Raw genomic sequence first — 27,972 nt, forward strand, 5'->3', positions numbered from 1 at the left:
AACCTTTATTACATTTTTATTTAGGTCCCAAAAAAACCATCATAATAACATTATATCAATAATATTAATAAAGTCAAAACAAAAGGAAAAATTAAAATAGCTATTATTTCCACAGTGTCCAGGAGTCAGCCTGTAGGAACGCTGCAAGTCCATATTATATAAAGGGCCGTGGTTTCAAGCTTGGGCGCATCATCGTCTGCTGTGCCGATCAGGAATGTAGAGGTGGTGAGGTTCAAGGGGGCTAAGCCAGGCTACTGTTGTGACAGCTGTAGGTGAAAGAACGCAACAAGAACATTACAAAACGTGACAAGACTTGTGCACAAAACATTCACACATCCCTCATTGGGGTGGGCGCTTACCTGCGGTTGTTGAGGCTGTGGTTCGGGGCCTCTGCTGGCCAGGCGGCTGAGGATGTTCCTCTCGGACATCTGGAGTCTCACTGCGACCGGGGGTATCCGGGCGATGGTTGCCGGGAGACGGGTCACGTCTGCTTTCATGTCACTGAGAAGCTCCTCCAGCTGTTTCAGCACTGAGAGGGGAAAGAGAGAATGAGAACCTGGAAGTGCTTGCCAACATACATATGCCTATATACACAGTGTATTCAGAAAGTATTCTCCAAATGCTCTTACATTAGCCTTGTTCTGAAAGTGTTTAATGTTCCTCATCAATCTATACACAATATCCCATAATGACAAAGCAAAAGACAGGTTTAGAAATTGTTGCAAATGTATTTATATGAAGAAAAAAAAAAGCAGAAATAACTTATTTACATAATTATTCAGACCCTTTGCTATGAGCCTCGAAATTGAGCTCAGGTGCATTCTATTTCCATTGATCATCCTTGACACTTCTACAACTTGGGAGTCCACCTGTGGTAAATTCAATTGACTGGACATGATTTGGAAAGGCAACACCTATCCATTTAAGGTCCCACAGTTGACCATGCATGTCAGACTAAAAACCAAGCAATGAGATCGAAGGAATTGTCCGTAGAGATTCGCGACAGGATTGTGTCGAGGCACAGATCTGGGTACCAAAATAAAAAAAATGTATGCAGGATTGAAGGTCCCGAAGAACACAGTGTCCGCCATCATTCTTAAATGTAAGAAGTTTGGAATCACCAAGACTCTTCCTAGAGCTGGCTGCCAGGCCAAACTGAGCAATCGGGGAAGAAGGGCCTTGGTCAGGGAGGTGACCAAGAACCCAACGGTCACTCTGACATGGCTCCAAGGTTCTTCTGTGGAAATGGGAGAATCTTCCAGAAGGACCTCCACCTGACAGCCCGCTTAGAGTTTGCCAAAAGGCAGCTAAAGACTCTCAGACAATGAGAAACCAGATTCTCTGGTCTGATGAAACCAAGATTGAACTCTTTGGCCTGAATGCCAAGGGTCACATCTGAAAGAAACCTGGCACCATCCCTACGGTGAAGTATGGTGGTGGCAGCATCATGCTGTGTGGATATTTTTCAGCAGCAGGGACTGGGAGACTAGTCAGGATAGAGGGAAAGATGAACAGAGCAAAGTACAGATAAATCCTTGATGAAAAGCTTCTCCAGAGCGCTCAGGACCTCAGACTGGGGTGAAGGTTCAACTCCCACCAAGACAACGACACTAAGCACACAGCCAAGACAATGCAGGAGTGGCTTCGGGACAAGTCTCTAAATTTCCTTGAGTGGCCCAGCCAGAGCCCAGACTTGATCACTGGAGAGACCTGAAAATAGCTGTACAGCGAAGCTCCCCATCCAACCTGACAGAGCTTGAGAGAGGATATGCAGAGAAGTGAGAAACTCCCCAAAAACAGATGTGCCAAGCTTGTAGCATCATACCCAAGAAGACTCGAGTCTGCCAAAGGTGCTTCAACAAAGTACTGAGTAAAGGGTCTGAATACTTATGTAAATGTGATATTTTTAAACTTTTTATACATTTGCAAAAATGTATTTACTACATTTTAGAATAAAGGCAGTAACATAACAAAAATTTGGAAAAAGTCAAGAGGGCTGATTACTTTATGAATGCACACACACATATATAGTACCAGTCAAAAGTTGACACCTACTCATTCAAGGGTTTTTCTTTATTTTAAAAAAATGTTCTGCATTGTAGAATAAAGACGTAAACATTTGGAAATAACACATACGGGAATCCTGTAGTAACCCCCAAAAAGTGTTAAAACAAAATATTATTATAGATTCCTTAAAGTAGCCAACTGATGACAGTTTTGCACACTCTTGGCATTCTCTCAACCAGCTTCATGAGGTCGTCACCTGGAATGCATTTCAATTAACAGGTGTGCCTTCTTAAAAGTACATTTGTGGAATTTCTTTCCTTCTTAATGCATTTGAGCCAATCAGTTGTAACAAGGTAGGGGTGGTATACAGAAGATAACCCTATTTGGTAAAATACCAAGTTCATATTATGGCAAAAACAGCGCAAACAAGCAAAGAGAAACGACAGTCCATCACTAAGACAAGAAGGTCAGTCAATCCGGAACATTAAGGACTTTGAAAGTTTCTTCAAGTGTAGTCACAAAAAACATCAAGCGCTATGATGAAACTGGCTCTCATGAGGACCGCCACAGGAATGGAAGACCCAGAGTTACTTCTGCTGCAGAGGACAAGTTCATTAGAGTTACCAGCCTCAGAAATTGCAGCCCAAATAAATGCTTCAGAGTTCATGTAACAGACACATCTCAACATCAACTGTTCAGAGACTGAGTGAATCAGGCCTTTATGGTCGAATTGCTGCAAAGACACCACTACTAAATGACGCCAATAAGAAGATGATTCTTGCTTGGCCCCAAAAACACAAGCAATGGAAATTAGACCAGTGGAAATCTGTCCTTTGATCTGACGACTACAAATGTTAGATTTTTGGTTCCAACCGCCTTGTCTTTGTGAGACACAGAGTAGGTGATCTCCGCATGTGTGGTTCCCACCGTGAAGCACGGAGGAGGTGTGATGGTGTAGGGGTGCTTTGCTGGTGACACTGTCAGTGATTTATTTAGAATTCAAGGCACACTTAACCAGCATGGCTACCACAGCATTCTGCAGCGATACGCCACCCCATCTGGTTTAGTGGGACTATCATTTGTTTTTCAACAGGACAATGATCCAACACACCTCCAGGCTGTGTGAGGGCTATTTGACCAATAAGGAGAGTGACAGAGTGCTGCATCAGATGACCTGGCCTCCACAATCACCCGACCTCAACCCAAATGAGATGATTTGGGATAAGTTGGACCGCAGCCAACAAGTGCTCAGCATATGGGAACTCCTTCAAGACTGTTGGAAAAACATTCCAGGTGAAGTTGGTTGAGAGAATGCCAAGAGTGTGCAAAGCGGTTATCAAAGCAAAGGGTGGCTACTTTGAAGAATCTAAATATATTTCGATTTGTTTAACACAGTTTTGGTTACCACATGATTCCATGTGTGCCATTTTGTAGTTTGATGTCTTCACTATTATTCTAAATAGAAAAATTCAGAAAAACCCTTGAATGAGTAGGTGTGTCCAAACTTTTGACTGGTACTGTATATATTCACATAAAGGGCCGTGGTTTCAAGCTTGGACGCATCATCTTCTGCTGTGCCGATCAGGACTGTAGAGGTTTATAGAATGTTTATAGATGAACTGTAGTATCTGGTGTGACCCGCGAAAATGCAGGACCGATTATGGTAAGTCAGTTTATATTTGGCTTGGCTAACTAGCTAGCTAGCTTGTAGTATGAGTTGAATGACTCAGCAACCCAGCCTTGGCTTTTTGCCTCCTGCCCCAGTTCTTAGAGGCAAGTGGACAGCGGTGTGCGGAGATGCAGAAGCTCGCTCTGTAGGGGGCTTTTCTGGACCACTGCTGAGGTGTGGTGGTCTTACTGGTGCTTTTACAGTCGCCGAAGCGTCATCCAGGTGGGTGCCACATCTCAGTAGTGGACGAGCCAGCCTATCTACGGAGGAGGAACTGTGACTATGGAAGACGACAAGGTGCCCGATGAATGATATCTCTACCTCCCTGCCTGGCTCTACCATTATGCTCCCTCCTGTTAAGTTACTTCCTTTCTTACTTGGAATGAAAAGCGCTGTATAAAATACATCTATTATTATTATTATTTTTACAAATCTTCAACTACCGTAATTTCCGGACTATAAGCCGCTACTTTATTCCCACGCTTTGAACCTCGCGGTTTATACAATGACGCGGCTAATTTATGGATTTTTCCCGCTTTCACAAGATTCATGCCGCCAAAAAACTGATCACCATCACATAATGTGACGTAAATCGAGCGCGCGCAAACTTCCCATCATTCTGATTACGGTGGTCATTTTGTCACCCTCATCATGGCAAAGACACGGAGAAATGCATATGATGCAGCTTTCAAGTTGAAGGCGATCGATCTGGCTGTTGGAAAAGGAAATAGAGCTGCTGCACGGGAGCTTGGCCTTAATGAGTCGATGATAAGACGTTGGAAACAGCAGCGTGAGGAACTGACTCAGTGCAAAAAGACCACAAAAGCTTTCAGAGGGAAGAAAAGCAGATGGCCCAAAGTATTTGCAGCCACTCGACATCAGTGTAAATTGTGCATTTAAGGTGGCGCTCCTTGTTCAGTGGGAGGCTTGGATGACAAGTGGGGAGAAATCCTTCACTAAAATGGGCCGCATGCGAAGAGCAACTTATGGTCAAGTCTGCCAGTGGGTCCTGACAGCGTGGAGCATTGTCAAAAAATCCACTATCATCAACGGGTTTGGAAAGGCTGGACTGCGGCGTGTTGAAGGGGCAGCATGAGCTCAGCGGGGTATTTGCCTCCGGATGAAAGTGACGAGAGCGACAATGAAAACGATCCAACATCGGATGAAGCAATTCTGAGGCTATTCAACTCCGACACCGAAGGAGATGACTTCAGTGGTTTCAGAGCACAGGAGGAGGAAGATAGTGACCAAGTTCATTTGTTTCAATGTACCGGTAGACATGTGTGGCTTAATTATGTACAAAATACATATTTTTTAATAATTCAGTGGGTGCGGTTTATATTCAGGCGCTCTTAATAGTCCAGCAATTACGGTAAGCCTCAAGGTACTTTAGGTTAGGTTGATACATGTATTACGGTCTGTTTGTCAGCAAAGACGCAATTCTTCCTATTCCTTTGCACAGGGTCACGTTCAGTAGGCACAAAACGGTCAGACACAAAGTTAAAAATGGGGCGGTACCATCGGATCCATTTGAATTTTCCGTTGCCAAACATTTTTTCTACAGCGCGACCTAATGAACTCGAACCGGGCGTACTAGGTGAGTTCCAGCTGGCTAGCTTACCTTTGTGCAGGACGGCGTTGGCGGGCTTGTTCCCCGACATGGACTCCTTGCTGAGGTGTTGGTGGGACTCGGCCAGACACTCCACCTCGCTGAAGCGCGTGTTGAGGGCCATGGAGGGGTGGGAAGGGTCCTCCGACATGTTGAGGTAGGCCGCCCGGCGCAGCTGCTCCTCGATCACCAGGGCCTGCTCCAGCAGCTAGGGGGAGGAGGGACGAGAGGAGATGGGGAAGCAGAGGGGTGGATGAGAATAGAGCAATACAAAATGAGCAGCGTGTACATGGAGCACAACAAAACTTTACGCGACACGAATTAAAATGAGAACTGCTGACAAACAGGCCTGGAAGGGGGGTGGTGTATAAGAAGAGGTAGCTTATAAATGTCCATGGCTAATATAGGGTTAATAAAGGCCTTTATACCTTGAACCTCCTGGCCAGAAACTTGTTTTTTATCTCCAGGAAGTTGCCTCGGTTCATTTCAGCCTTGAAGGGCTCGTTGAGGATGGCGAACTTCACGTCGTTCTGGATGTCCTGCCAACGCGCGTAGCCGTGTCTAGGGGGCGCCAGAGTCAAGGGAAAAAAACAAAAACAGACTGGCCCCACTGTTTGCGGTATGACCTAATATTGGCCTAATGTATGTGACAATTAACCAATACTTGAAGCTGGCCATAGTTATTAGATCTGTTGAGACTGTACTTTTTCCTGCCTAAAGGCACTCCGCCGTGGAGGCAATTTTCTAATGAGCGTTGCACTGGTTACATTTTGAAGAGAAAAATGTGACCGTAAACCACTGATGTTTGTTTGCAAAGAGCCACGGTGGGCCGCATAGTTTGTCAACAGTGGTATAAAAGGATACTGTATGATGCCAGCCAGAAGCCAGTAGTCATGGCGACGGTGCCAGATCTCGTTGGTCTTCTTGGTGACGGTGGCGGCCCTCTCCTCGTTCTGCCACAAGGAGTGCAGCTCTGTAGGAGGGGGAGAAAAAGAGTGATTCCCTGAAGTAACAATTGAGACCACTGAAAATGCTATTTAGTCCAAGAGTAGCGCTTAACCATGTATGAAACCAACCAAAAATCAGTTGAGAACGTGCGGAGATCTGTGCATGCGTGTGTGTTTGTGGTATGCTTTCCCTCTTGACACTCCAGTTCTCTTACCTGTGAATCCTCCGTCGGCGATGTTGAACATGAATCTCGTCTTGGCTTTCTTCTTCTCCTCACTGACTCCGGCCGCCGCTCCCTCCTTCACACTGTCCCCGTTCTGCAGCTTGGCCAGCTCCTCCGCCTTCACGCCATCCTTCTCCTCCTTTTGCTCTGCAGAAAGAACGAGGTTGAAAATGGGGCGAGTGAGAGAACGGAGTGAAGCAGAAACGTGGACCGACAGTATGTCCTTACTGCAGTTTGTGGATTGACGAGTGCAAAATGAGAATGATGGCGAGAGGAGCTACCTTTCTTTTCCTCTGAGGCAGGAGTGGTATCCATCTTCTCCGTCTTCTCTTTGGCTGCAAATCCAGAGGGATGGAGAGAAGGGGGGGGGGGCATTAGTAAACACCAAAACGAGCGTCTAATAGAATGCAATAGAAATGGCACTGTGGAAAAATTGAGCTGAACCATATTCTATTACGCCATCACCTTTGGCCTCGGAGTCTTCCGATTTGACCTCGGACACGTCCATCTTGGCCTCTGCTGCTGGAGACTTGGTCTCTTCTCCTCCCGGAGCAGTCTCCTCTGCAGTCTCGCCGTCCTTCTCCTTTTCCGCCTCTCCGTTGGTAGGCTTGTCTGTTTCCATGGGCTCTCCTTCATCTTTCTCTTTCGGTTCAGGGGAAGGAGTCTTCTCCTCGTTATCGGGGATCGCATTTACCTGAAAGAGAGGAACATTTCGTCAAACCAGAAAGCACAGAGAACAGCAGACGTTCTGGACAAGGAGATCCATCTCAAACTTCACAACAATGATATTTACTGTGGTATCAATACCCATGTACAAGTATGATAGATTGGTTGGCTTTGGTCAGCCATTGGCTTATTCTAGTCTATTGACCAATGTGGATCAAGTGTATCATTCTTTACCTCTGGGTCTTCCGTCTTTCTGGACTCCTCCTTCTCCACCTCGCCATCTTTCTTCTCCTCTTTCTCGCCATCCTTCACGGCGTCCTCCGTCTTCGAAGGATCGTCTGCTAAACCGACAGGACATCAGCTCTTAATCCACCTTCCACATCTCCAAGCACTGATTGACAGTTACACGTTTTACACACCAAAGCAACCCTTTTCCAGGGTGGTTTCACTAAAACCAGCATAGCAGCAGCAGCGCTTGAGTCAGTGGTTTGACCCTGCATGTCAAGAGTCCTGGAACAGTGAGAGGGTGTGGAGGAAGACAGGGGGAGGGAGGGGACAGAGTTGGTTTACCTGGGGCAGGCGTGTTGGGTTGCGTGTCTGCGGGTGTGCCAGTGGAGGGAGTTTTGGGGGCTGGGAAGGGTGAGCACACAGAGGGGAACAGGGGTTAAAAGCATCATCGCAGGAGAGGGCCTACACTCTGCAAAGACGCGGGACGCACTTGCAGAGATTTTGAGGTTACAGACCATAGGTCACTACAGCAGGGAAAGACGGATTAGCCCTAGGAAACGCAGGAAGAGCAAGGACCGGGGAGAGGGTTATGGAAGAGGGCGTACGTAGCGGGCTGTACCTGTGGCGGGCGTGTTGGGCTGCGTGTCTGCAGGCGTGCCCGTGGAGGGGGTCTTCCCTGGGGAGTCGGGGCGGGCTCCAGCTGCAGCGGCCGCAGCCTTTTTACTCTCCTCCAGCTCCATCATCCAGGGCATGGACCACTGGCCGTTGACGTGCTCGAACTCCTGGACCTGGTGGGAAACACGGTCAGGGACACGCTACACTCTCACTTCAGCATACGGCGGCTGAGTTGAATTCCTCCCAACTATCCCAAACCAGGAGCTGGGCTCTACCTTCTTGCGGATCAGCGACATTACACCGATGCGGGTGAGTACGTGTTGCCGCGACAACCCTTCGCGGGGGACGCCGTCGGCGAAGGTCTCGGCTCCGTCGGCGCCGGGCTCGCACAGGTGCCTCATGAAGAGGGAGACGTACGCCCTGCGAGAGAGAGAGGATCCGATGTAAAACAAAATATAGAGGACAAATTCAACCAATGTCAGGGCATTACTATTGTGGATTTACACTATAACATGTTAGTTACTCACTTGAACTCTTTCTCAGATTTCCCGCGCAGGTCTCTGACCAGCCACTGGGTGGTGAAGGCGTCCTGAGGAGGCATCCCATAACGCATCACTGCATTCAGGAAGGCCTTCCTCTGGCGAACGTTGAAGCCCAACACCTGAACACCAGAGAGGTAGGGTTAGCGTGGAGTTAACAGGTAGTCCACATATTGACCCCTGACCTCTATTTCTATACAAGCCAATTGAATGCCAAGAGACAAGTGGTGGGTCGGCCCATCTGTAGATAAGCTAAATTGCAAACACATTTCAGGATCACGCAGAGCAGTGGTTCAGAGTGCAGTGATCGATGGACATTGAGAGCTGACCTCAATGTTGCCTCCCACTCTGGCCAGCAGGGGGGGCAGTGGCTTGTCCCGGTCACCCCGCATGCCTTTCCTGTTGGGTCTGCGAGAGTTGGCTGCACCGCCAGAAAAAGGAAAACACGAAAAGTTATTATCTTAAGCTTCACAACACACCCACACACACCCACCCACCCACTATTGTAAACACCACCGACAGAGACGCCATCTGTCCACAAACACTTTCGCTTACCTTCTGCCCGCTCATCAAAGTCCTCGTCACCCTCCTCAGAGGCCACAGAGTAGTCCGAGTTGTTGTCCGATTGGTCATCCTGCCAATCTGCTTGGAGACAGAAGACACAGGGCGCAATTTCAGTACACAGTCCAGAAACTTCTTTGAACTTATTAAAAGATGAACATTTAAGGGGGGGGGGGGGAAGATTCTACAGTGAAGTGGACTTTGAGTAAAAGGTTGACAACCAGACCAAGCACAGAGCACTAGAAGGAAACCAACATCACAGATATGGGGGTGATGGGCACTGCTTGTGGGCAAGTTGACACGAGTGTGAGTAGCTGACTCAAACCACATGTGGGACATTGTTTAAGTTAGTATGTGTACAGTTAGGAGCCGAGAAGAGATGTACTGTTTCCCCGACTCAAAACAGGGAAGGGGTACAAAACACAAAACAACCGCAATTCAGTCACACACGCCAACTCATTCTTCAAATCTCCTAGGGTTCTAGGATTAAAGAGGGCCATTTTCATCCTCTCGGTGAGGGGCCTGAGATCATGGTGGCCGTGCAGTGCATTGTGGGTAGTGCAGGTCACGCCCATTGCAATGCATTGTATTCAGGCGTCAAAGGTCAACAAGGAAAGCTGCCATTCCAACAGAAAACTAACTAGGACTTGGAACAGATACCCCACTCACGTTAAATGTCATTCTGAATAGCTTGGATTGTTGCTGGGAATAGAAGATCACGAGCATGTGTCGGAAGATTTACCAGGCTTTCTGAGAACTGACACAGAGGCTTTCTGAAGAGGTGAGGCAAATGGGAGGAAAATTCTAATTGCCACCACAACTGGAGAGATGTACCTCATGCAGGAGGTGAGGAGTAATCAAACCAACACAAACACCTGACACCACTCAGTTACTAAGACTTCACCAGTGAAACTCACACCCACCACTCTTTCTCTCACACACACACGTAAGTAAGTAATGGCGCTGGCGCTTGTTGTTGTTACCCCGTCTACTACCTCGGTCCTCCTGGGAGCCGTCGTTGTAGTTGACCTGCTTGCGGATGCGCTTGCCCTTGCCCAGGTTGCGGGCCAGGTCCTCCTGCTGCTGCTCATAGTGGTGCCTGAGCAGCTTCTCCCAGTAGTCTGGGTCGACACTCTCCTCCTGCTTGATGATCTCCCTCTGCACTTCCTCCTCCTGAGGGGAGGGGGGGGCAAGAGAGAGAGAGAGGGAGGGAGGGAAAGGAGAGAGAGAGAGAGAGAGGGAGGGAAAGGAGAGAGAGAAAGAGAGGGAGGGAAAGGAGAGAGAGAAAGAGAGGGAGGGAAAGGAGAGCGAGAAAGAGAGGGAGGGAAAGGAGAGCGAGAAAGAGAGGGAGGGAAAGGAGAGCGAGAAAGAGAGGGAGGGAAAGGAGAGCGAGAGGGAAAGGAGAGAGAGAGAGAGGGAAAGGAGAGAGAGAGAGAGAGAGAGGGAAAGGAGAGAGAGAGAGAGGGAGGGAAAGGAGAGAGAGAGAGAGAGGGAGGGAAAGGAGAGAGAGAGAGAGAGGGAGGGAAAGGAGAGAGAGGGAGGGAAAGGCAAAAGGAGAGAGAGGGGGAGGGAAAGGAGAGAGAGCGAGGGAGGGAAAGGAGAGAGAGCGAGAGGGAGGGAAAGGAGAGAGAGAGAGAGAGGGAGGGAAAGGAGAGAGAGAGAGAGAGGGAGGGAAAGGAGAGAGAGAGAGAGAGAGAGGGAGGGAAAGGAGAGAGAGGGAGGGAAAGGCAAAAGGAGAGAGAGGGGGGCAAAAGGAGAGTCATTGATCAAGTGTGCAGGTGTCAAATGAGACACGTCAGTTACACACACACACGTCTGGGCTACAGCAAGGCCACTTGGGAGTCAACCTTCTAAAAATGTAAAACGTCACTCTGGGTCAAAGTATCCGCTAAATGACGTTTTTGACACCCCCCCCCCAAAAAAACACAACTTACCGCCTCCTCCTCGTCCTTGACCACGTACTGGGCCACCTTGAAGGAGCCGAGGTACTCGTTCATGCTCCCGATCTCCGTTTCCTCCGGGGTTTCGGACTCCTGGTTCCTGTCCAACAGCCTGTCCACCGCCATGTCATCGTAGTGGATCACCTGGCTGTCCTCCTCCTTGTTCTCACCTGAGAGACATTAATTAAACATTTTCAGAACATGGTCCAAACATTATCAGAACGTTATGATGAACGTGTTATAAACATTGTCATTACCTTATCTTGAACTAAATCTGTTCTAGACATCGTCACATCGGTTTACCCAAAATGTTGATAATTTCACCTAATAAGCACGAATAAGTAATAACCAACAAACTATCATCTTATTTGACTGTTCGTATCTGCTGGCATTTGCTTGTTTTCTGTTCACCTGCAACACGCTTCCAGTAACCTGCTGTGGGCAGGTAAAAAAATAAAATATATACAATAAGACAACGTTTCATTGCTCCCTTTCAAGACAACTGAGAAGTGATTTGACAGATGAACAACTATCCACTCCATCCATCATCCCTCCATGTTTACAACAGCAGAAGCCCTTTATTTTTTTATACCTTCTTTGTCCCCCTTTCCAAGCTCGTCCTTGAACAGCTCCTCCGTGCCGAACTTGAGGATGTCGTCCAGCTCCTGTTTGGACATGGAGCCCGTCTTGGAGCCCAGACCAGGACGCACCACCAGGTGGGTCAACATCATCTTCTTCTTGGCTACCTGGAGAGGGAGGGAACGTGGGACGTTTCAATGTCTGCGTCGACTTTCTTCATGCCCTTATGGGCCAAGGAAATGTAATGAGTCGCGCTGACGACAGACGAGGCTCGCTTCCACACACACACACGACATTCATTGGATCCAACAACAAGTTAGCAATTCTATGATACAGGTGGCGGCGTGTTGCGTCGTGAAGAGGTAATTGTGATGTTGCAGGAAAGGGGACAGCCTCTTTACCTGAGTGATCCTCTCCTCCACAGAGGCCTTTGTGACGAAGCGGTAGATCATCACCTTCTTGTTCTGTCCAATACGGTGAGCTCTGCTGAACGCCTGAGATGAGGAAGACAGAGACAAACAGTATATGACCCTTTCATCCTTGCAACCACCTTAATAAAAGTTGATATAATAGAGAACAAGGAGATGGTGAATGGCCCAATCATAAACTGATCCATAAGCACTTGGATTCGACAGGTGTAAGCAATATGGTAATAGCTCCACCTTGCCCTCTGACAGGCTAGATGGAAGGTTCACCATAGTACTTCTACTAATCAAATTCGAAGATCATTGGGCTTGATTTGGGATTAGGCCGGTGTGTGATGGTTCCAAGTGTGTTACCTGGATGTCGTTGTGGGGGTTCCAGTCGGAGTCGTAGATGATGACGGTGTCGGCGGTGGCCAGGTTGATACCCAGACCTCCAGCTCTCGTCGACAGCAGGAAGGCAAACTGCAGCGCTCCAGGAGCTAAGGAACAAAACAGATCAACCACTCAGACCAAATCACTATACGTATATATCAATCACTTTCTACATCAACAACTATCTATATTTACATCAAATCACTTGCTTTCTCTCTATAATCATTCACTTTACAGGGATTATTCTGTTTTTTCTGGCCCGCCAAAATCCAAACAAGCAAAACAAAATAAAAGTATAATAATTATTATTATTTTCAGGATGGAAAAATGCATGTTTAAACTTAGAGCTGGACTCCTTAGTGGTGAAACAGTAAGTCTGCAATATTACAACAAAGTAGTAAACAACGAACACTGTTTTTCTCCTCGGACATCATTGCACGCGCGACAGAAGAGCACAACATGTGCTGCAAAATAAAGTATGCCGCTCCTCAACAACAACGGGTTGTGGGGGGCGGCCAGCGGCGCCGTTTCCACCTACTGAGAATTCCATCTCTAAAAACAACTAAAACCCAATACAAACTGTGTAAAAAATTAAAAATAAACTATATATTTTGTATTAATATCACGTTTGAGAACTAACCAAAGCTAGACAGTCAGGGAGGATAACAAATTCCCCTTGGCATTCTCTCAACCGGCTTCATGACGCAGTCACCTGGAATGCATTTCAATTAACAGGTTTGTATTCTTAAATTAATTTGTGGAATTTCTTTCCTTCTTAATGCGTTTGAGCCAATCAGTTGTGTTGTGACAAGGTAGGTTTGGTATACAGAAGATAGCCCTATTTTGTAAAAGACCAAGTCCATATTATGGCAAGAACACCTCAAATAAGCAAAGAGAAACGACAGTCCATTACTTTAAGACATGAAGGTCAGTCTATCCGGAACATTTCAAGAACTTTTCAAGTTTCTTCAAGTGCAGTTGCAAAAACCATCAAGCGCTATGATTAAACTGTCTCTCATGAGGACCGCCACAGGAAAGGAAGAACCAAAGTTACCTCTGCTGCAGAGGATAAGTTCATTAGAGTTACCAGCCTCAGAAATTGCAGCCCAAATAAATGCTTCACAGAGTTCAATAACAGACGCATCTCAACATCAACTGTTCAGAAGAGACTGTGAATCAAGCCTTCATGGTCAAATTGCTGCAAAGAAACCACTACTAAAGGACACCAATAATATTAAGAGACTTGCTTGGGCCAAGAAACACGAGAAATGGACATTAGACCAGTGGAAATCTGTCCTTTGGTCTGATGACTCCAAAATGTTAGATTTTTGGTTCCAACAGCCTTGTCTTTGTGAGACACAGAGTAGGTGAACGGATGATCTCCGCATGTGTGGTTCCCACCGTGAAGCACGGAGGAGGTGTGATGTGTGAGGGTACATTTCTGGTGACACTGTCAATGATTTATTTAGAATTCCAAGACACACTTAACCAGCATGGCTACCACAGCTTTCTGCAGCGATACGCCATCCCATCTGGTTTGCTATTAGTGGGACTATCATTTGTTTTTCAACAGAACAATGACCCAACACACCTCCAGGCTGTGTGAGGGCTATTTGACCAAGGAGAGTGATGGAGTGCTACATCAGATGACCTGACCTCCACAATCCCATGACCTCAACCCAATTGAGATGATTTGGGATGAGTTGGACTGCAGAGTGAAGGAAAAACAGCCAACAAGTGCTCAGCATATGTGGGAACTCCTTGAAGAGTGTTGAAAAAGCATTCCAGGTGACTAGCTCCTGAAGCTGGTTGAGTGTGCAAAGCTGTCCTCAAGGATAAAGGGTGGCTACTTTGAAGAATCTAAAATAACATATTTTGATTTGTTTAACACTTTTTTGGTTAACTACAAGATTCCAAATGCGTTATTTCATAATTTTGATGTCTTCACTATTATTCTACAATGTAGAAAATAGTCAAACTAAAGAAAAACCCTTAAATGAGTAGGCGTGTCCACATTTTGACTGGTACTGTATATAAATCCCTCTTGATATTAAAACAATGATATGATGTATACACCTAATTTAGATCTGAAAACTACAAATATATAAGTCACTCTGAAATTGCAGTATACATAGTGATCTAGTTAGAGACTGAATGAGGAAGTTAGTGTGGTGTGAGCCTCACCATTGAATCTGTCGATGGCCTCCTGTCTCATGCCCCCGGTGATGCTGCCGTCGATACGCTCGTACTTGTAGCCCTCGTTCTCCAGGAAGTCCTCCAGCAGGTCCAGCATCTTGGTCATCTACGGCAGAGGGAGTGAATGGGCCCGTGTGAGGTGTGTGCTTTTCGTATCCAAGAACTTTGAAATGTTTGGATCCTTCTTGACGTAATGTGATTTGTGGACTCAAATAAAATATTGATAATGTGCGTGTGTGTTGGTTAACTAACCTGAGAGAAGATGAGTACTCTGTGCCCGCCGTCTTTCAGCTTCCTCATCATCTTCTGCATTAGCGTCAGTTTCCCGGCAGACTTAGTGAGGGCGCTACCGTCGTACATCCCATTGGGCATCTTTGGGGCTTCCTGTTTGGGGTGGGGAACCAATCAAGAGTCAGAGCTTCAGCTGTATAGAGCCTTACAGGAAAATCACAATAGCATGGTCCATTCCCATTCAAATGTATTAATAAGTGGGTCATACCATGGCAGCCACAGGGAAGAGGTAGGGGTGATTGCAGCACTTCTTGAGGTCCATCACCACGTTGAGCAGGGATACTTGATTTCCACCACTGCGCGTGTTCAGGGCCTCAAAGTTACGGGTGAGGATGAATTTGTAGTACTTCCTAAAAATAGATTTTTTTTAATTTTTAAATCCACAATTAATACCCCTTCCACAGTCCAATTATATTGTACAGTTCTCGTGAGTTGAGTATCCCAAGGGAAGATTGCGTTTAAGTAACAGTCTATGTACGATGACTAATCATTCTAATTATATATTTGATCCCATCACCGTTTTAGCCAAGTTAGACAGCACATACAACTGGGTCAACCACTATTCAAATGTACCCCTTCACCACACCCTATCCCTCCATGCACTTTCACTCACTTCTGCATGGGGCTGAGCTCCACCCTGACGATGAGCTCCGTCTTGGAGGGCATGTGTTTGAAGACGTCAGCCTTCAGTCTCCTGAGCATGTGGGGTCCCAGCATGTCGTGCAGCTTCTTGATCTGGTCCTCTTTGGCGATGTCAGCAAACTCTTCCAGGAACCCCTCCAGGTTACTACACAGAGAGAGGAGGGAAGTAAGTAAAGGTTTAACTCTAAAATAGCTCGTCTAAGATGAGTGGGGTGTGATACAGGTGATGTGAAGTGGTCGTTGGGATTGAGTGGGAAAGTAATGTGGACAGAATGTGTGTGTACACACACACACACACACACACCTGAATCTCTCTGGCGTGAGGAAGTTGAGGAGGTGGAACAACTCTTCCAGGTTGTTCTGTAGAGGTGTACCGGTCAGTAGCAGCTTGTGCTGGAGAGGATAGTTGTTCAGCACTCTGAAGAACTGGAGGGGAGAGAAAGAGTATTATTCATCTAAAAATGAAACACTTCTGTATTTGTCAATAGTACTTTCAGCCATACCAGTTTAGCTGGAGTTTCATTGTACAATGAGGGTATCCAACTAATGAAAAATAGAATTTGGGATTCCTCATTGCCCTTATACTTCCAAATTGATAGTTTTCCTGAATAAGGGAATATGTTGCACATAACAGGTAAACTACCTCCATAACACAACTCTAATCTCTCACCTTGGACTGGTTGTTTTTGAGCCTGTGGGCCTCATCGACCACCAGACAGGCCCAATCTATGGAACCTAGGATGGCCATGTCGATGGTGATCAACTCATAGGACGTCAGTAGCACATGGAACTTCACTGATGAGTCTTTCTACAAGGCCACGACAAGGGGAACGGTTAAAAACGTGACACACCAGCATATCATTGAAGGAGTGATACATTTCAAATAAAATTGTCAATATATCTCCTTTGTCGATAAACAGTTCTAATTCATCGGTCCTTTAAAAAACATTTCCCCCCGTAATTCTCACCTTCATCTTAGAAGCCCTCTTGCCTCCGCGGATGGCGTTGTTCTCGAAGGAGAACTCGTTCTCTCGGATGACGGCTCTGCTGTCCTTGTCTCCTACGTAGGTCACCACGTACATGTCCGGGGCCCACATCTCAAACTCTCTTTCCCAGTTAATGATGGTAGACAGGGGGGCGCTCACCAGGAACGGGCCCTTGGAGTGACCCTATAAGGGGGAAAGAAAAAAGTTTATGAAAATAAGATAATTTGTATGGGTGGCCCCAGCAGGAATCAAACACACTACCATTGGTGTTGCAAGTGCCATGCTCTACTAACTGAACCACAGCTAATTTAACTTAATAAAATATAATTTCTCATGTAACATTTAAATTTCTATCATTCGAATGTTAAAATATTGTGTCGTCAAAGACATTGCATTCTACACTCCGATCAATAGGTGGCAGTAGTCTCCATGTGATCACCACCAAAGAGTGTTAACACAAAGCTCAAGCTATATGTCGTCAGATTTCACCTGATATATTATACAAACTGGCTGGGCTGGTTGGTATTGGTCTAAAGGGCTGCCTAGTTGGCATTTCTGATCAGTACCTGTTGAAATAATGGCTACCATTTGGCCTTATAAAAAATAACAAAAAAAGTAAACAATGACATTTATCAACAAGTAAAACGGAAGAAACTATAGTTGAACATGCGTCTTTCTATAAATAAAAATGGGGCCAATGTGTGATGTTGGGATTAACATTTCAAAATGGTATGAAACACAAATGTAAAAAATGGATACAGTTCCACGTGTGTACTTAGAGGAATATGCAAATTGGCCCATAACTCCACCTAGGCAACAACATAGGCCTAGGACTACATCCTTTAAGCAGGGCTCATACAGACATTGGCAAGTCAAATTCAAGGACTTCTTCAAGCAATTTAATTGTAATTTAAGGACCTCAATAGTTTACAAAATTGTACATGTGGGCCTAATATACTAATTAAATGTTCAATATCCACTAAATGGCCAATAGTATGTGGACACCCGCTCGTCAAACATCTCATTCCAAAATCATGGGCAGTAATACGGGGGTGGTCCCCCACTTTGCTGCTATAAACAGCCTCCACTCTTCTGGGAAGGCTTTCCACTAGATGTTGGAACATTGCTGCGGGGACTTGCTTCCATTCAGCCACAAGAGCATTAGTGAGGTAGGATGCCACCAAAAGTGTTTGATGGGGGTTGATGTCATTGGTCTGTGCAGGCCATTGACATGCTGAAACAGGAAAGGGCCTCCCCCAAACTGTTGCCACAAAGTTGGAAGCACAGAATTGTCTAGAATGTCATTGTACGCTGTAGCGTTAAGATCTCTCTTCACTGGAACTAAGGGGCCTAGCCCGAACCATGAAAAACAGCCCCAGACCATTATTCCTCCTCCACTAAACTTTACAGTAGGCACACCACATTGGGTTAGGTAGTGTTCTCCTGGCATCCGCAAAACCCAGATTCGTCCTTATGACTGCCAAATGGTGAAGCATGATTCCTCGCTCCAGAGAACGAGCTTCCACTGCTCCAGAGTCCAATAGTGGTGCACTTTACACCATTCCAGCCGACACTTGGCATTGCACATGGTGATCTTAGGCTTGTGTGCGGCTGCTCAGCCACGGAAACCAATTTCGAAGCTCCCGAGGAACAGTTTGTGTGCTGACGTTGCTTCCAAAGGCAGTTCAGAACTCAGTAGCGAGTGTTGCCATCGAGGACAGACGATTGTTACGCACTCCAGCACTCGGCTGTCCCGTTCTGTGAGCTTGTGTGGCCCATCACTTCACGGCTGAGCCATTGTTGCATCACATCATCACATTCGGCTGTGATTGGGAGTCCCATAGGGCAGCGCACAATTGGCCCAGCGTTGTCCTGGTTTGGCCGTTATTGTAAAAAATATTTTGTTCTTACATGACTTGCCTAGTTAAATAAAAGGTTAAAAAAATAACAAAATGTTGCTACTAGATGTTTACAGTTGACCGGGGCAGCTCTAACAGGGAAGAAATTCGACAAACTGACTTGTTGGAAAGGTGGCATCCTATGACGGTGCCATATTGAAAGTCACTGAGCTCTTCAGTAAAGGCCATTTTGCTGCCCGTTGGTCTATGAGATTGTATGGCTGTGTGCTCGATTTTATACGCCTGTAAGCAAGAGGTGTGGCTGAAATAGCCAAATTCACTCATTTGAAAGGGTGTCCATATACTTTAGGCCGTGTAGTGTATGTTATATGTAAACGCAAGGACAGAAAAGTGATGTTTTTTGTCATGATTTTGGACAAATCCATCAAGACGGCAACCACGAAAAAGGGTTAAACATAGGGCTTAAATCACCTCAGGAATTTTACTGAGTCATGGTTCCCCCTTATATCTTAATGTATGACATGGGGGAAAAAAATGGCAGATTTTTATCAATGACTTGTCAACAGCTGTAACAAGTTATCCAGCAATGGAAATCCTCCCTGGTACCCTAGTAAACAGAAAGACCCATATCCACTTCCACCCTTATTCTCTCCCACACACACACCTCTTTGTAGAGTGAGTAGAGGAACACGGCAGTCTGCACAGTCTTGCCCAGTCCCATCTCGTCAGCCAGGATAGTGTCTGTGCCCTGTGCCCAGGAGAAACGCAGCCAGTTGAGACCCTCCAGCTGGTAGGGGTGCAGGTTGCCCCCCGTACTGTCCAGGTAATCAGGCTGCCGCTCAAACTTGATGGTGGGCTGAAGAGGGGGAAGATAGAGAAGAACAGTGAGTTACTGTTGATGTCAAGACACACCACTAAGCGGGAAATATGCACCATAAGGGATTTATCATGTGTTTGACATAACATAAAGCTGCAGAAAAAGAGATGCTAAAAGTCCATTTTAACGGTAAGATACTGAGCAATTTATGACGACCAGGAATACCCGGTAAATCACGAGGAACCATATGTCTGATAAAAGACAAGCCGTGTCGCCAATCCAATAAAAATGACAACAGTCAACACTTACATCAACGACAGGATTCTCAGGAGGCCGGTCCATCCTCTTCGTCTTTCCTTTCACCTTGATCTTCTTCCCTGGTTTACCCTCGTCGCCCATCATCAGCTCCCTGAAACAGACGAGAAAGAACATTGTCACCCTCGGAAACAGACGAAGAAGAAACTCCTTCTCTATTCCACCTATACAATGTAGAGTAGGTGGCAATAATGCATTAGTTACCTGTGGTTCCAGTACTGCTGTCTGAAGACGTCAAACTCTGGGATGTCCATGTCCTCAGCCTCCCAGGTGGCTTGGTCATAGGCCAGGTCTTTCCACTTGATGAGGTAGTGTACGTTATTCTTCTTGTCCTGACTGCAGCTCACAAACAGACAAAACTTGGTTAGCAACGTTGCCAATTAAATCCAGTAGGCATGCATGGATGGATGCATGCATACACATTCAAAAGTATGTGGACACCACTTCAAATTAGTGGATTCGGCTATTTCAGCCACACCCGTTGCTGACAGAAGTATAAAAATCAGGCACACAACCATTCAATCTCCATAGACAAACTTTGGCAGTAGAATGGTCTTACTGAAGAACTCAGTGACTTTCAACATGGCACCGTCAAAGGATGCCACCTTTCCACATTTCTGCCCTGCTAGAGCTGCCCCGGTCAACTGTAAGTGCTGTTATTGTGAAGAGGAAACGTCTAGGAGTAACAACGGCTCTGCCACTAAGTGGTAGTCCACACAAGCTCACAGAATGGGACTTCCAAGCACTAAGCGCATAGCGCGTAAAAATCGTCTGTCCTCGGTTGCAACACTCACTACCAAGTTCCAAACTGCCTCTGAAAGCAACTTCAGCACTAGAACTGTTTGTCGGGAGCTTCGTGAAATGGGTTTCCATGGCCGAGCAGCCGCACACAAGCCTTTGATCACCACGCGCAATGCAAAGCGTCAGCCGGAGTGGTATAACGCTCACTGCCATTGGACTCTGGAGCAGTGGAAACAGATTCCCTGGTGTGATAAATCACAAGTTTGGCAGACGCCAGGAGAACACTACCTGCCCCAATGCATAGTGCCAACTGGAACACCAACTGCGAGCCAGGCCTAATCGCGCAACATCACTGCCCGACCTCACTACTGCTCTTGTGGCTGAATGGAAGCAAGTCCCCACATCTAGTGGAAAGCCTTCCCAGAAGAGTGGAGGCTGTTATCGCAGCAAAGCGGGCACCAACTCCATATTAATGCCCATGATTTTGGAATGAGATGTTCGACAAGCAGATGTCCACATATACTACATGACCAAAGGTATCTGCAACTGATTGGTTGAAATGATTGCTTTGACCCATGAGACATTTGCATCACAAGGAGAAACCCTTTACCTGACAAACAAAACATGCAGGAGTTCTCCTTTCCATTGAAGGGAAAATCCTGACTAGACAAAGTGTAAGACTATGTGTCTGGCCTTGCTACTCAAAATCTGCTGCTATTTTGGAAATGTTAACTCTCAATGAGACTAAAAACACATTTGAACCCCATTTAGCAGCCAGTCCGGGAGTCTCGTCTGACCTGTGGTTGAGTATGCGGTGGATCATCATCCAGGCGATCTTGATGCCAAAGCGGTAGTACTTCTCCTCCATCTTGGCGTAGAGCGGGTCCTTGGCCTTCCTCTTTGTGCTCTTTTCCTCGTCGCCCTCGCCAAAGTCTACTGAAGGCGGCTCGTCCATGTCGTTCTTCCTCTGGTAGTTCCTGAACATCACCTGACAGTGCAGCTCCAACTGGAGGCAGGGAAAAGGTGGGTGAGAGGGAGAAGTGTGTGCGTGTGTGTGTGTGGGTTGTCGAACGTTGGTGCGACAACGCTCCTCTCTAATCCATTTCAGTGACAAAGAAGCGAGCGTCTCAACATTTCTTGTGTGTGTTTGTTTCAGTGTGCCGCGCCTCTGAAAAGCAAAACTAAGATGAGCAACAACTCAAAATGAGGGTAGGTGTGTATGGGTGCGATTGCCTGCAGCGTGGTGGTCGAGCGTAAGCCTGCGTACCTGTGTGTGTGTACATACCTGCAGCTCAGACACCCAGGAGCAGTGCCAGTAGGACATGTTGCTCCACTTGGCAAAGAACTCCCTCTCAGGGCGCCCGGCCAGAGGGGCGGGGTCGGGCTGGTCAGCCGGGAGGTCTGGGGGGCGGGGGATGGGCGTGGGCGGAGGGGGGTCGCCCCAGCGCCACGTCAGAATCTTCTGCACCTTGCCCTTCATGGGTGGACACTGGGGAGGGGAGGAAAGCGTCAGTGAAGAGGTCAAATGTCTTTAAACCCACTCGCTTTTCAGGACTCCTCGTCTACAGATAAGTTAGGTAATGTTACATTCATGGTGTTGAACCATTTAGTCGTTTTGTTTTCCCAATACACTACCCAAGGGGGTAGGGAGCTAGATTTAAATTTGGGAAGTAGAATTCACTTTACCATGTGTAAAAACTGGCTGTGCCCCGTGTCAATCACCCTCCGGGTCCCACCCCATTGATTTACTCATGTTTCACTCACAGTGCAGCGTGGGCAGATCCACTCTCCGTTGGGGATCTCAGGCAGGGGCGGGTTGAGACAGTGGATGTGATAGGAGGAGGGACAGGAGTCGCAGCAGAGCAGCTCGCCACCATCCTTACACACCCTGCAGAACTCCATGTGGTGGTCGTCCTCCTCCGGCTCTGCCTCCACCTCCTCCTCCTCTTCTTCTGAGCCCTCCTCCCGCGCCTCCCACTGTTTGCCCTCCTTCTCCTGTGGATGGGAGAGGGAAGGGGTTCACGTGGATGGTCATTGAGCAACTGGAAAGGGTTAACTGTTTGACCGGTAGGGAAGCAAAGATGGTTACACACTTGAGCAATTTGAGAGCTAACAGTACCAGCATATACCACAGTACTACCAGCTAGCGGTTTATGATCATTGACTAATGGTTGTCAATATCAATAGCTCCTCATTACCCTCGACCAGATTCCTCTGTATTTTGTTGTCACTCCGATTGATCATTCTGGTTGGCTGACCAGTACCATATTGCCCCGTCACTTACTCCACAGAGCCGTTGATTGGCTAAGGAAGGTGTCACTCACGCAGTGTGGGCAGCTCCAGGTGCCCTCTGGGGCGTTCTCCATGTCGGGGTCCAGGCACACCATGTGGTAGGCCCGGGGACAGGTGTCGCACAGAATGATCTCCCCTCCCTGCTGGCACACCTCACAGTAGTCCTGGTGGTCCGTCTCATAACCGTCACCGTCCTCCTCGACTGGAGGGAAGGAACAAAAGGACAGAAGTGGGTGAGAGCAATTCAAACTTAGATTCCCTGAATACCCCCCCCCCCCCCCCCAAAAAGGAATGCATGTTCAACATTTTTGTTGTTTGACAAGCACCCTAATGAAATACCAGCGAGGCTATAACACTTTAGCGGTTACATATTGTGAGGAACGCACATTTTAATCAATCGGAATTCCCCATAAAAGTGCTGTAGAATGAAACGTTAGGGAATGGACATTGCTGTTCATCGCTCCCTTTTACTGTGCAGGTGGAGTCATTCATATGCAATCTAGGAAGCATTTCAAACTCCTGGGCGATATGTATCGATACTCTGACGGAAGAGTTTGTCTACTGAATACATCAGTGTGTGACAAACTATTTTTTTGTAAAGGCAGAACATGCTGCCCTGCTGAAAACGTACAATCTTCTAGTGGCTCAGTAAGACTGAGTGGTACTGGCTGAGTCAAAGCTAATTGGACATGCACACACATCCAAACTACAGCTGTGGAGTCTAGCAACTCAAGACCACTTTTAAATTGGGTTTGAGACATACTGCATCACAGCCATGGATGAAACACAACTTCTTGGGGTTGAGATATGTATCAGAGCCATGAAAGAGACACACACACACACCTGCAGAGTACAGACCCTTCTTCTTCTTGGGCTTGCTCTTGGGCTTCTTGGATCGGCTGCTGCGGCTGTTGGAGCCGTCCGACACGGACACGCTGTTCATGCTGGCGTCGTCAAAGTCACTCTCCACGTCAGGCTCATCCTCTTCACTCTGATAGGAACAGCCAGATAGAGAATGGTTAGGAACTTCGTTGTAAGGAGAAATGTGTCTAGGTTGAAGGCCTCTATGCCAAATGACAAAAAAAATGTTTTGTCATCAACAACAAAGTCAATATGAGCCAAGAAAGAGGTGACTAAACAGTGGGGCCGGGAACTGCCAGGGACCTCACGATACTTATGTCCTGATACGATATGTATTGCGATTCTCACAATTCTATATGCATTGCGACGCGATGTTCCAAGCACTTACCGAGGAGCGTTTCCTCTTGCTGTTGAAGCCTCCTAGTTTGATCTTGAGCGGAGCTACCTTCTTTGTAGCCACTTTCTTCTTCTCTGCGGGCTTGGGGGTGGGCCTGGACTTCTTACGAGCATTAGGACCTTTGCCCTCTTTGGTCTTGGCCTTTTTCAGAGGCGGGGCGACCGGTGGCTGGGGCTCGGCGACCGGGGCGGGAGCGACCTCCGCCACCATGCTCTCCACGGCAGCAGACACGTTGGCGGCGGCCAGGGCTGCAGTAGCGGCGGCGGAGCCTCTCAGGGGATTGTTGGTGCTAAACTCACGCCACTTGGCACCCAGTACCATCATCATCTTGGACACGGCAATCTTGGGGTTCTTGGCCGCGATGAGCGGTCTGAGGGAGAGATGGGGGTGGATGGTGAGTAATGAGGACAACAACAATAAATACGGAAAAAGAGTGAAGCGGTAGACGAGATCAGGGGGAGAAAAGAGACAAAATATTTGAGAGAGCAAAAAGTGGGGTGAAAAAGCTTAAAATATAATTCATGCAGCAAGCATTGACATGGACAATCTCATTTACCTGACATATTGACTGAAGGCCTTGTAGTTGGTGAGGGAGCGGTAGTCCTCGTCGCTGAAGACGTGGTCAATGTCCTCCATTCCCCAGTCATCCAGGAGCTGGGACGACGTCTTAGGCTCCTAGATGAGACAATTCAACATGAACGTTTGCTTAAAATGTGGTTCTTTCCATTTGTTTCTTTACTGACTGGTCTATTGTGGTGGGACTATTTCTTGCCCTCTGAGTGTTGCCATTGTGTTCAATAGCTACTGGGTCTTTGTTAACTCTCGCAAGGCTTTGGACAAAAGCACTTTCCTCCCACCATTGTGGAACATCGGTTATTTTAAGCCGCATGCAGTTATACCATGTGGCAAGAGCTTGCCTTGACAAAGGGCCAATGGCAGGTAGTTTGGTGTTGCCACGGTGACAGTATGTCCTTGCATAAGTGCACTTACCACTACCAGTCACCCTAGTGGTAGTCAACTCAGCATGGTAGTATTGATAACTTATCTACAGCTAGAGGTTACAAGTAGCTTATTCAATCACTTTCTCGGGAGCTCTGAGTTTTAGTTGCATAATGACAATTCAATTAACACCATTAAATATTATTTGGTCAACTTTAATGGCATCTCCCCCCTCCACAACTCTCTCCACCCTCGAACTAAAAAAACTCACCAAGCTATCGTCGTCGTCGTCCTCATCCTCCTCTTCCTCGGGTTCAGGGTCCTTCCTCTTGTCCTTTCCTCCGCCGTTTCTATCAGTGCTGGTGCTGCTCCTCTTCTTCTCCTTGGAGGTGCTCCCCCTGTTCTTCTTCTTCTTCTTCCCCGGGTTGTAGTCGCTGCCCTCGCTGTCAGAGCGGGGCGCCGCTCGCTCCTCGTCCCTGTCCACCTCGGGGGTCTCCATGGGCTCGGGGGAGCTCATTGGCACATCCTGGAGAGGACACATGGGGGGGGTGGGGGGGCTTATGAGTAAGCCGATTGGCTTCCGACAGGTGGCGGGTCCCTCCACTGGCAGACAAACGGAACATGGTGCGTCCAAAGAACGTACAGATATGATTAGAGACGCGGTCATGTCACTCTAGCCTACCTCTCTGCGAGAGGTCCGCCTCTTGCTGCTTTTGTTCTCCCGGCTCTTTTTGGCCTTCTTCTTCTTCACCTTCGGGGCCTCATTCTCTGACATCTCCTCTTCCTCATCTGCAATGAGGTCAGAGACACAGCTTAATAATAGCTGTAACGAAGAAGGTCAATTGAATATCCTTGCAATCTTGGTAGCTGCAAAGTCATATGGAATCGGGTTCCAAGGCCTATTATGTAATTGCTCATGATAGATGTAAGCAAATGGCTGTTGGCATTGAAATCAGCACCAAGTAGCCATGGTCTGACATGTGATAAACTAAGTCAAAATGAGGGGTGCTGGGTGTCTAATTAAATGCCACCTGAATGCCATATCATCATTATCTGGGTTATGGTTGAGTCCAGTTAGCCCAATTGTGGAATTGGATGTCCCACAAACAAATTGGAAAAGATGGCTCTTCCAAGTTATTATTTGGATTAGAGTCGGGTTATATATGGTCAATGATTTTCACATGTGAGAGGTTTGAATGCAAAAAAATATATATTTTTAATTTTTACTAACGACTATCTAAAAGGTGGCCTGGTGACGCCTGCTATGTCTAAAATCGGAAAAATCCATCGCCTTAACTTCCCCATCGAGGATTCTAATGGGATATGCATTGCCGTCATATCCGAACCTGTTGTGTAGTAAACAAAGTAGCCAGCTAGCCTAACGGTTTTATTGTCCTTCGCCAGCTAATGTAGCCATCTACGTTATATAAGTAAAATGCAGTGAGTGACACGTTCCGTAAAATGTACAGACAGAGTGAATTGGCTGCATTTGTTTCTACCACGCAAAGCGGCGCTACCAAGCACCCGATGATAGGAGGAGAAAGTCGCCGTCGTCATCTGCCATCTTTCAAGCTAACTGGCTGGCTCCATCTTGTCATCGGGCACGTAAAAATACCGGTAACATTTGCTAGGCCGCAAGAATATGCCGGTGGGTCGGCATGGTTTGTGTAGCCAAAAGTTGAAGTTCTGTAAATTGCTTCCGTACGGGAAAACATCTGTCCGTTTTGCAAACTTACATTTCAACGGCTACGGCTTGCAATAAAAACCGAAACAAAACGTTAACTAGCATTGTTAGCACACGCAAGCTAGGCTAACGCGTTAGCCGGCTAGCTACAGTAGTCAGTCACTCAACTACCACAGCTTAGAGGCTTGTGTCCACTGTTCCTGCAACTACTTAGCTAGTTAGTTAACTTTTCCATAACTAGTTGACCAATTAACCGTAAACACTGTGATTATTCTTGCTTAAATAACGTTAGCTTACCACAACCTGACAAGTTAACCACAACCAGTATCAACTAACAACCTACTTGTATGTTAGCTAGTTATCCATATATTCAAATTCACGTCACCTTCAAGTTCTTTACATCTTTGGCTCAGTTTTACGATTAACTCGCATTATTTACATAAAGTATATAACATTTTGATAAGTTAATTTCGTTGCAATAAACATTTGAAGTGGTCCTACCTTGCATTAGAGACCGGTCCTCTGGGGCTCCAAAATCATCCCTATCGTCCTCGCTTCCAGACATAATGCTAGCTAACTTTAAAATTTAGTTAGCTAACTTAAAAAAGTTTAATTCCGTGTTGCCTCCAGAGTCCTGTCCCAGTATTGAGTCCGTCCAAGTGGAGTCGGGAGGACAGGTCGGCAAGGAGGTGGAAATAAAAAAGAAACAAGAAAATTGAAGTGAATATTCAGAACTGATTTCGTGCATTGAACAATATAAATACATAAATTGCCTCTTAAGTAGGTGAAATAACTTCTGATGTCAATTGTTTTAGCCAACACTAGGCTACTCAAGACTACCAGCCTTTCAATCTATGCGTAGTCTCGCTACATTATAGCTAGCTAGTTAGCCATTAGACATGCCATCGTCGTGCTACTAGTTTTCCGTCCCACACTTGGTTAGCTAGCCCGCTAACTCCAGCTCAATCACCGGCTAGGTTCAGAAACGAGTCACACATTCGTCCCAAAACATATCAATAAATGACGAATTTCAATTGTTTTAATTTGATTTTTGAATGGTCCAGTATCACAACTACAATTCTAAACAAACTACAGTAACGTTACTCACAAGTTGAATGGTTCCACTGTTTGAAAACAGAAACAACGAAAGGAGACGTTTGCCTTTCTTTCAACAGTTTTTCTATTTTGGGTTACAATAGCTAGCTAACGTTAGTTCCAATAATTAAAATGCAGTATTTGTCTTATGTTGCCTGGCGATGCACACGACGTCGCCGTCTCCCTCTCTCGCATTAAACACCCGCGCACACACACACAAAGAGATCAGGGGGCAGACATCCCATAATAACCCCCCCACACACACACACACACACCCCTCCCCCACTCTGCATAGTTACCTTGCAACATACAGACCATAATAATCCACCCCCCTCCTCCCTCACATGGAGTCTCTTCCCCATTCCTCCGTGCCCCCTAGCAACCAACGTTACTATGGGAACACTCACCCCCACCCAACATCCCATAATAATAATGAGCATAGTCACTGACATCCCACAATAAGCATAACTCCAAAA

The 27,972-nt window shown here is 46.7% G+C and overlaps 1 protein-coding gene across 21 annotated transcripts; it reads right to left on the bottom strand.

Annotated features, from left to right (window-relative positions):
• Positions 1-27,723, bottom strand: LOC139373453 (chromodomain-helicase-DNA-binding protein 4-like). Of its 21 annotated transcripts, none has more exons than XM_071113962.1 (42): positions 27,510-27,723; positions 26,903-27,035; positions 25,400-25,506; positions 24,989-25,243; positions 24,335-24,453; positions 23,770-24,148; positions 23,379-23,511; positions 22,553-22,722; positions 21,993-22,223; positions 21,514-21,717; positions 21,026-21,234; positions 19,692-19,823; positions 19,482-19,581; positions 19,020-19,211; positions 16,479-16,679; positions 16,181-16,318; positions 15,815-15,936; positions 15,482-15,655; positions 15,077-15,218; positions 14,830-14,961; positions 14,566-14,683; positions 12,364-12,488; positions 11,986-12,078; positions 11,598-11,751; positions 11,417-11,440; positions 11,000-11,175; positions 10,049-10,238; positions 9,059-9,149; positions 8,834-8,933; positions 8,493-8,626; positions 8,241-8,385; positions 7,970-8,138; positions 7,693-7,752; positions 7,357-7,460; positions 6,922-7,150; positions 6,738-6,791; positions 6,448-6,603; positions 6,150-6,258; positions 5,714-5,846; positions 5,298-5,493; positions 360-529; positions 4-266 (listed from the first exon to the last, which is right to left on the bottom strand). In XM_071113962.1, exons 2-42 carry the CDS (start codon positions 26,964-26,966, stop codon positions 252-254), a joined length of 5,949 nt encoding a protein of 1,982 aa, XP_070970063.1. In that variant the 5' UTR covers positions 26,967-27,035; positions 27,510-27,723; the 3' UTR covers positions 4-251. The 21 variants fall into 21 exon arrangements, with proteins under 21 accessions (XP_070970074.1, XP_070970071.1, XP_070970076.1 ...); XM_071113959.1 differs by having other exon boundaries at positions 10,061-10,238; positions 23,364-23,511; XM_071113960.1 differs by having other exon boundaries at positions 8,834-8,925; positions 9,060-9,146; positions 23,364-23,511.
• Between the last annotated feature and the right edge of the window lie 249 nt (positions 27,724-27,972).

The sequence above is a fragment of the Oncorhynchus clarkii genome, chromosome 18 (genome assembly GCF_045791955.1).
Source record: "Oncorhynchus clarkii lewisi isolate Uvic-CL-2024 chromosome 18, UVic_Ocla_1.0, whole genome shotgun sequence".
NCBI lineage: Eukaryota > Metazoa > Chordata > Actinopteri > Salmoniformes > Salmonidae > Oncorhynchus > Oncorhynchus clarkii.

Bases quoted from the DNA above. Each gene is read 5' to 3' on its own strand.
- LOC139373453 (XM_071113956.1), bottom strand. From the start codon at position 26,966: ATGTCTGGAAGCGAGGACGATAGGGATGATTTTGGAGCCCCAGAGGAC. The intron at 11,752-11,985 runs GTAAAGAGGCTG...CTCCCTCTCCAG, and splicing joins TGGAGGAGAGGATCACTCAG to GTAGCCAAGAAGAAGATGAT. The intron at 6,792-6,921 runs GTGATGGCGTAA...CTGGATTTGCAG, and splicing joins GGAAGACTCCGAGGCCAAAG to CCAAAGAGAAGACGGAGAAG.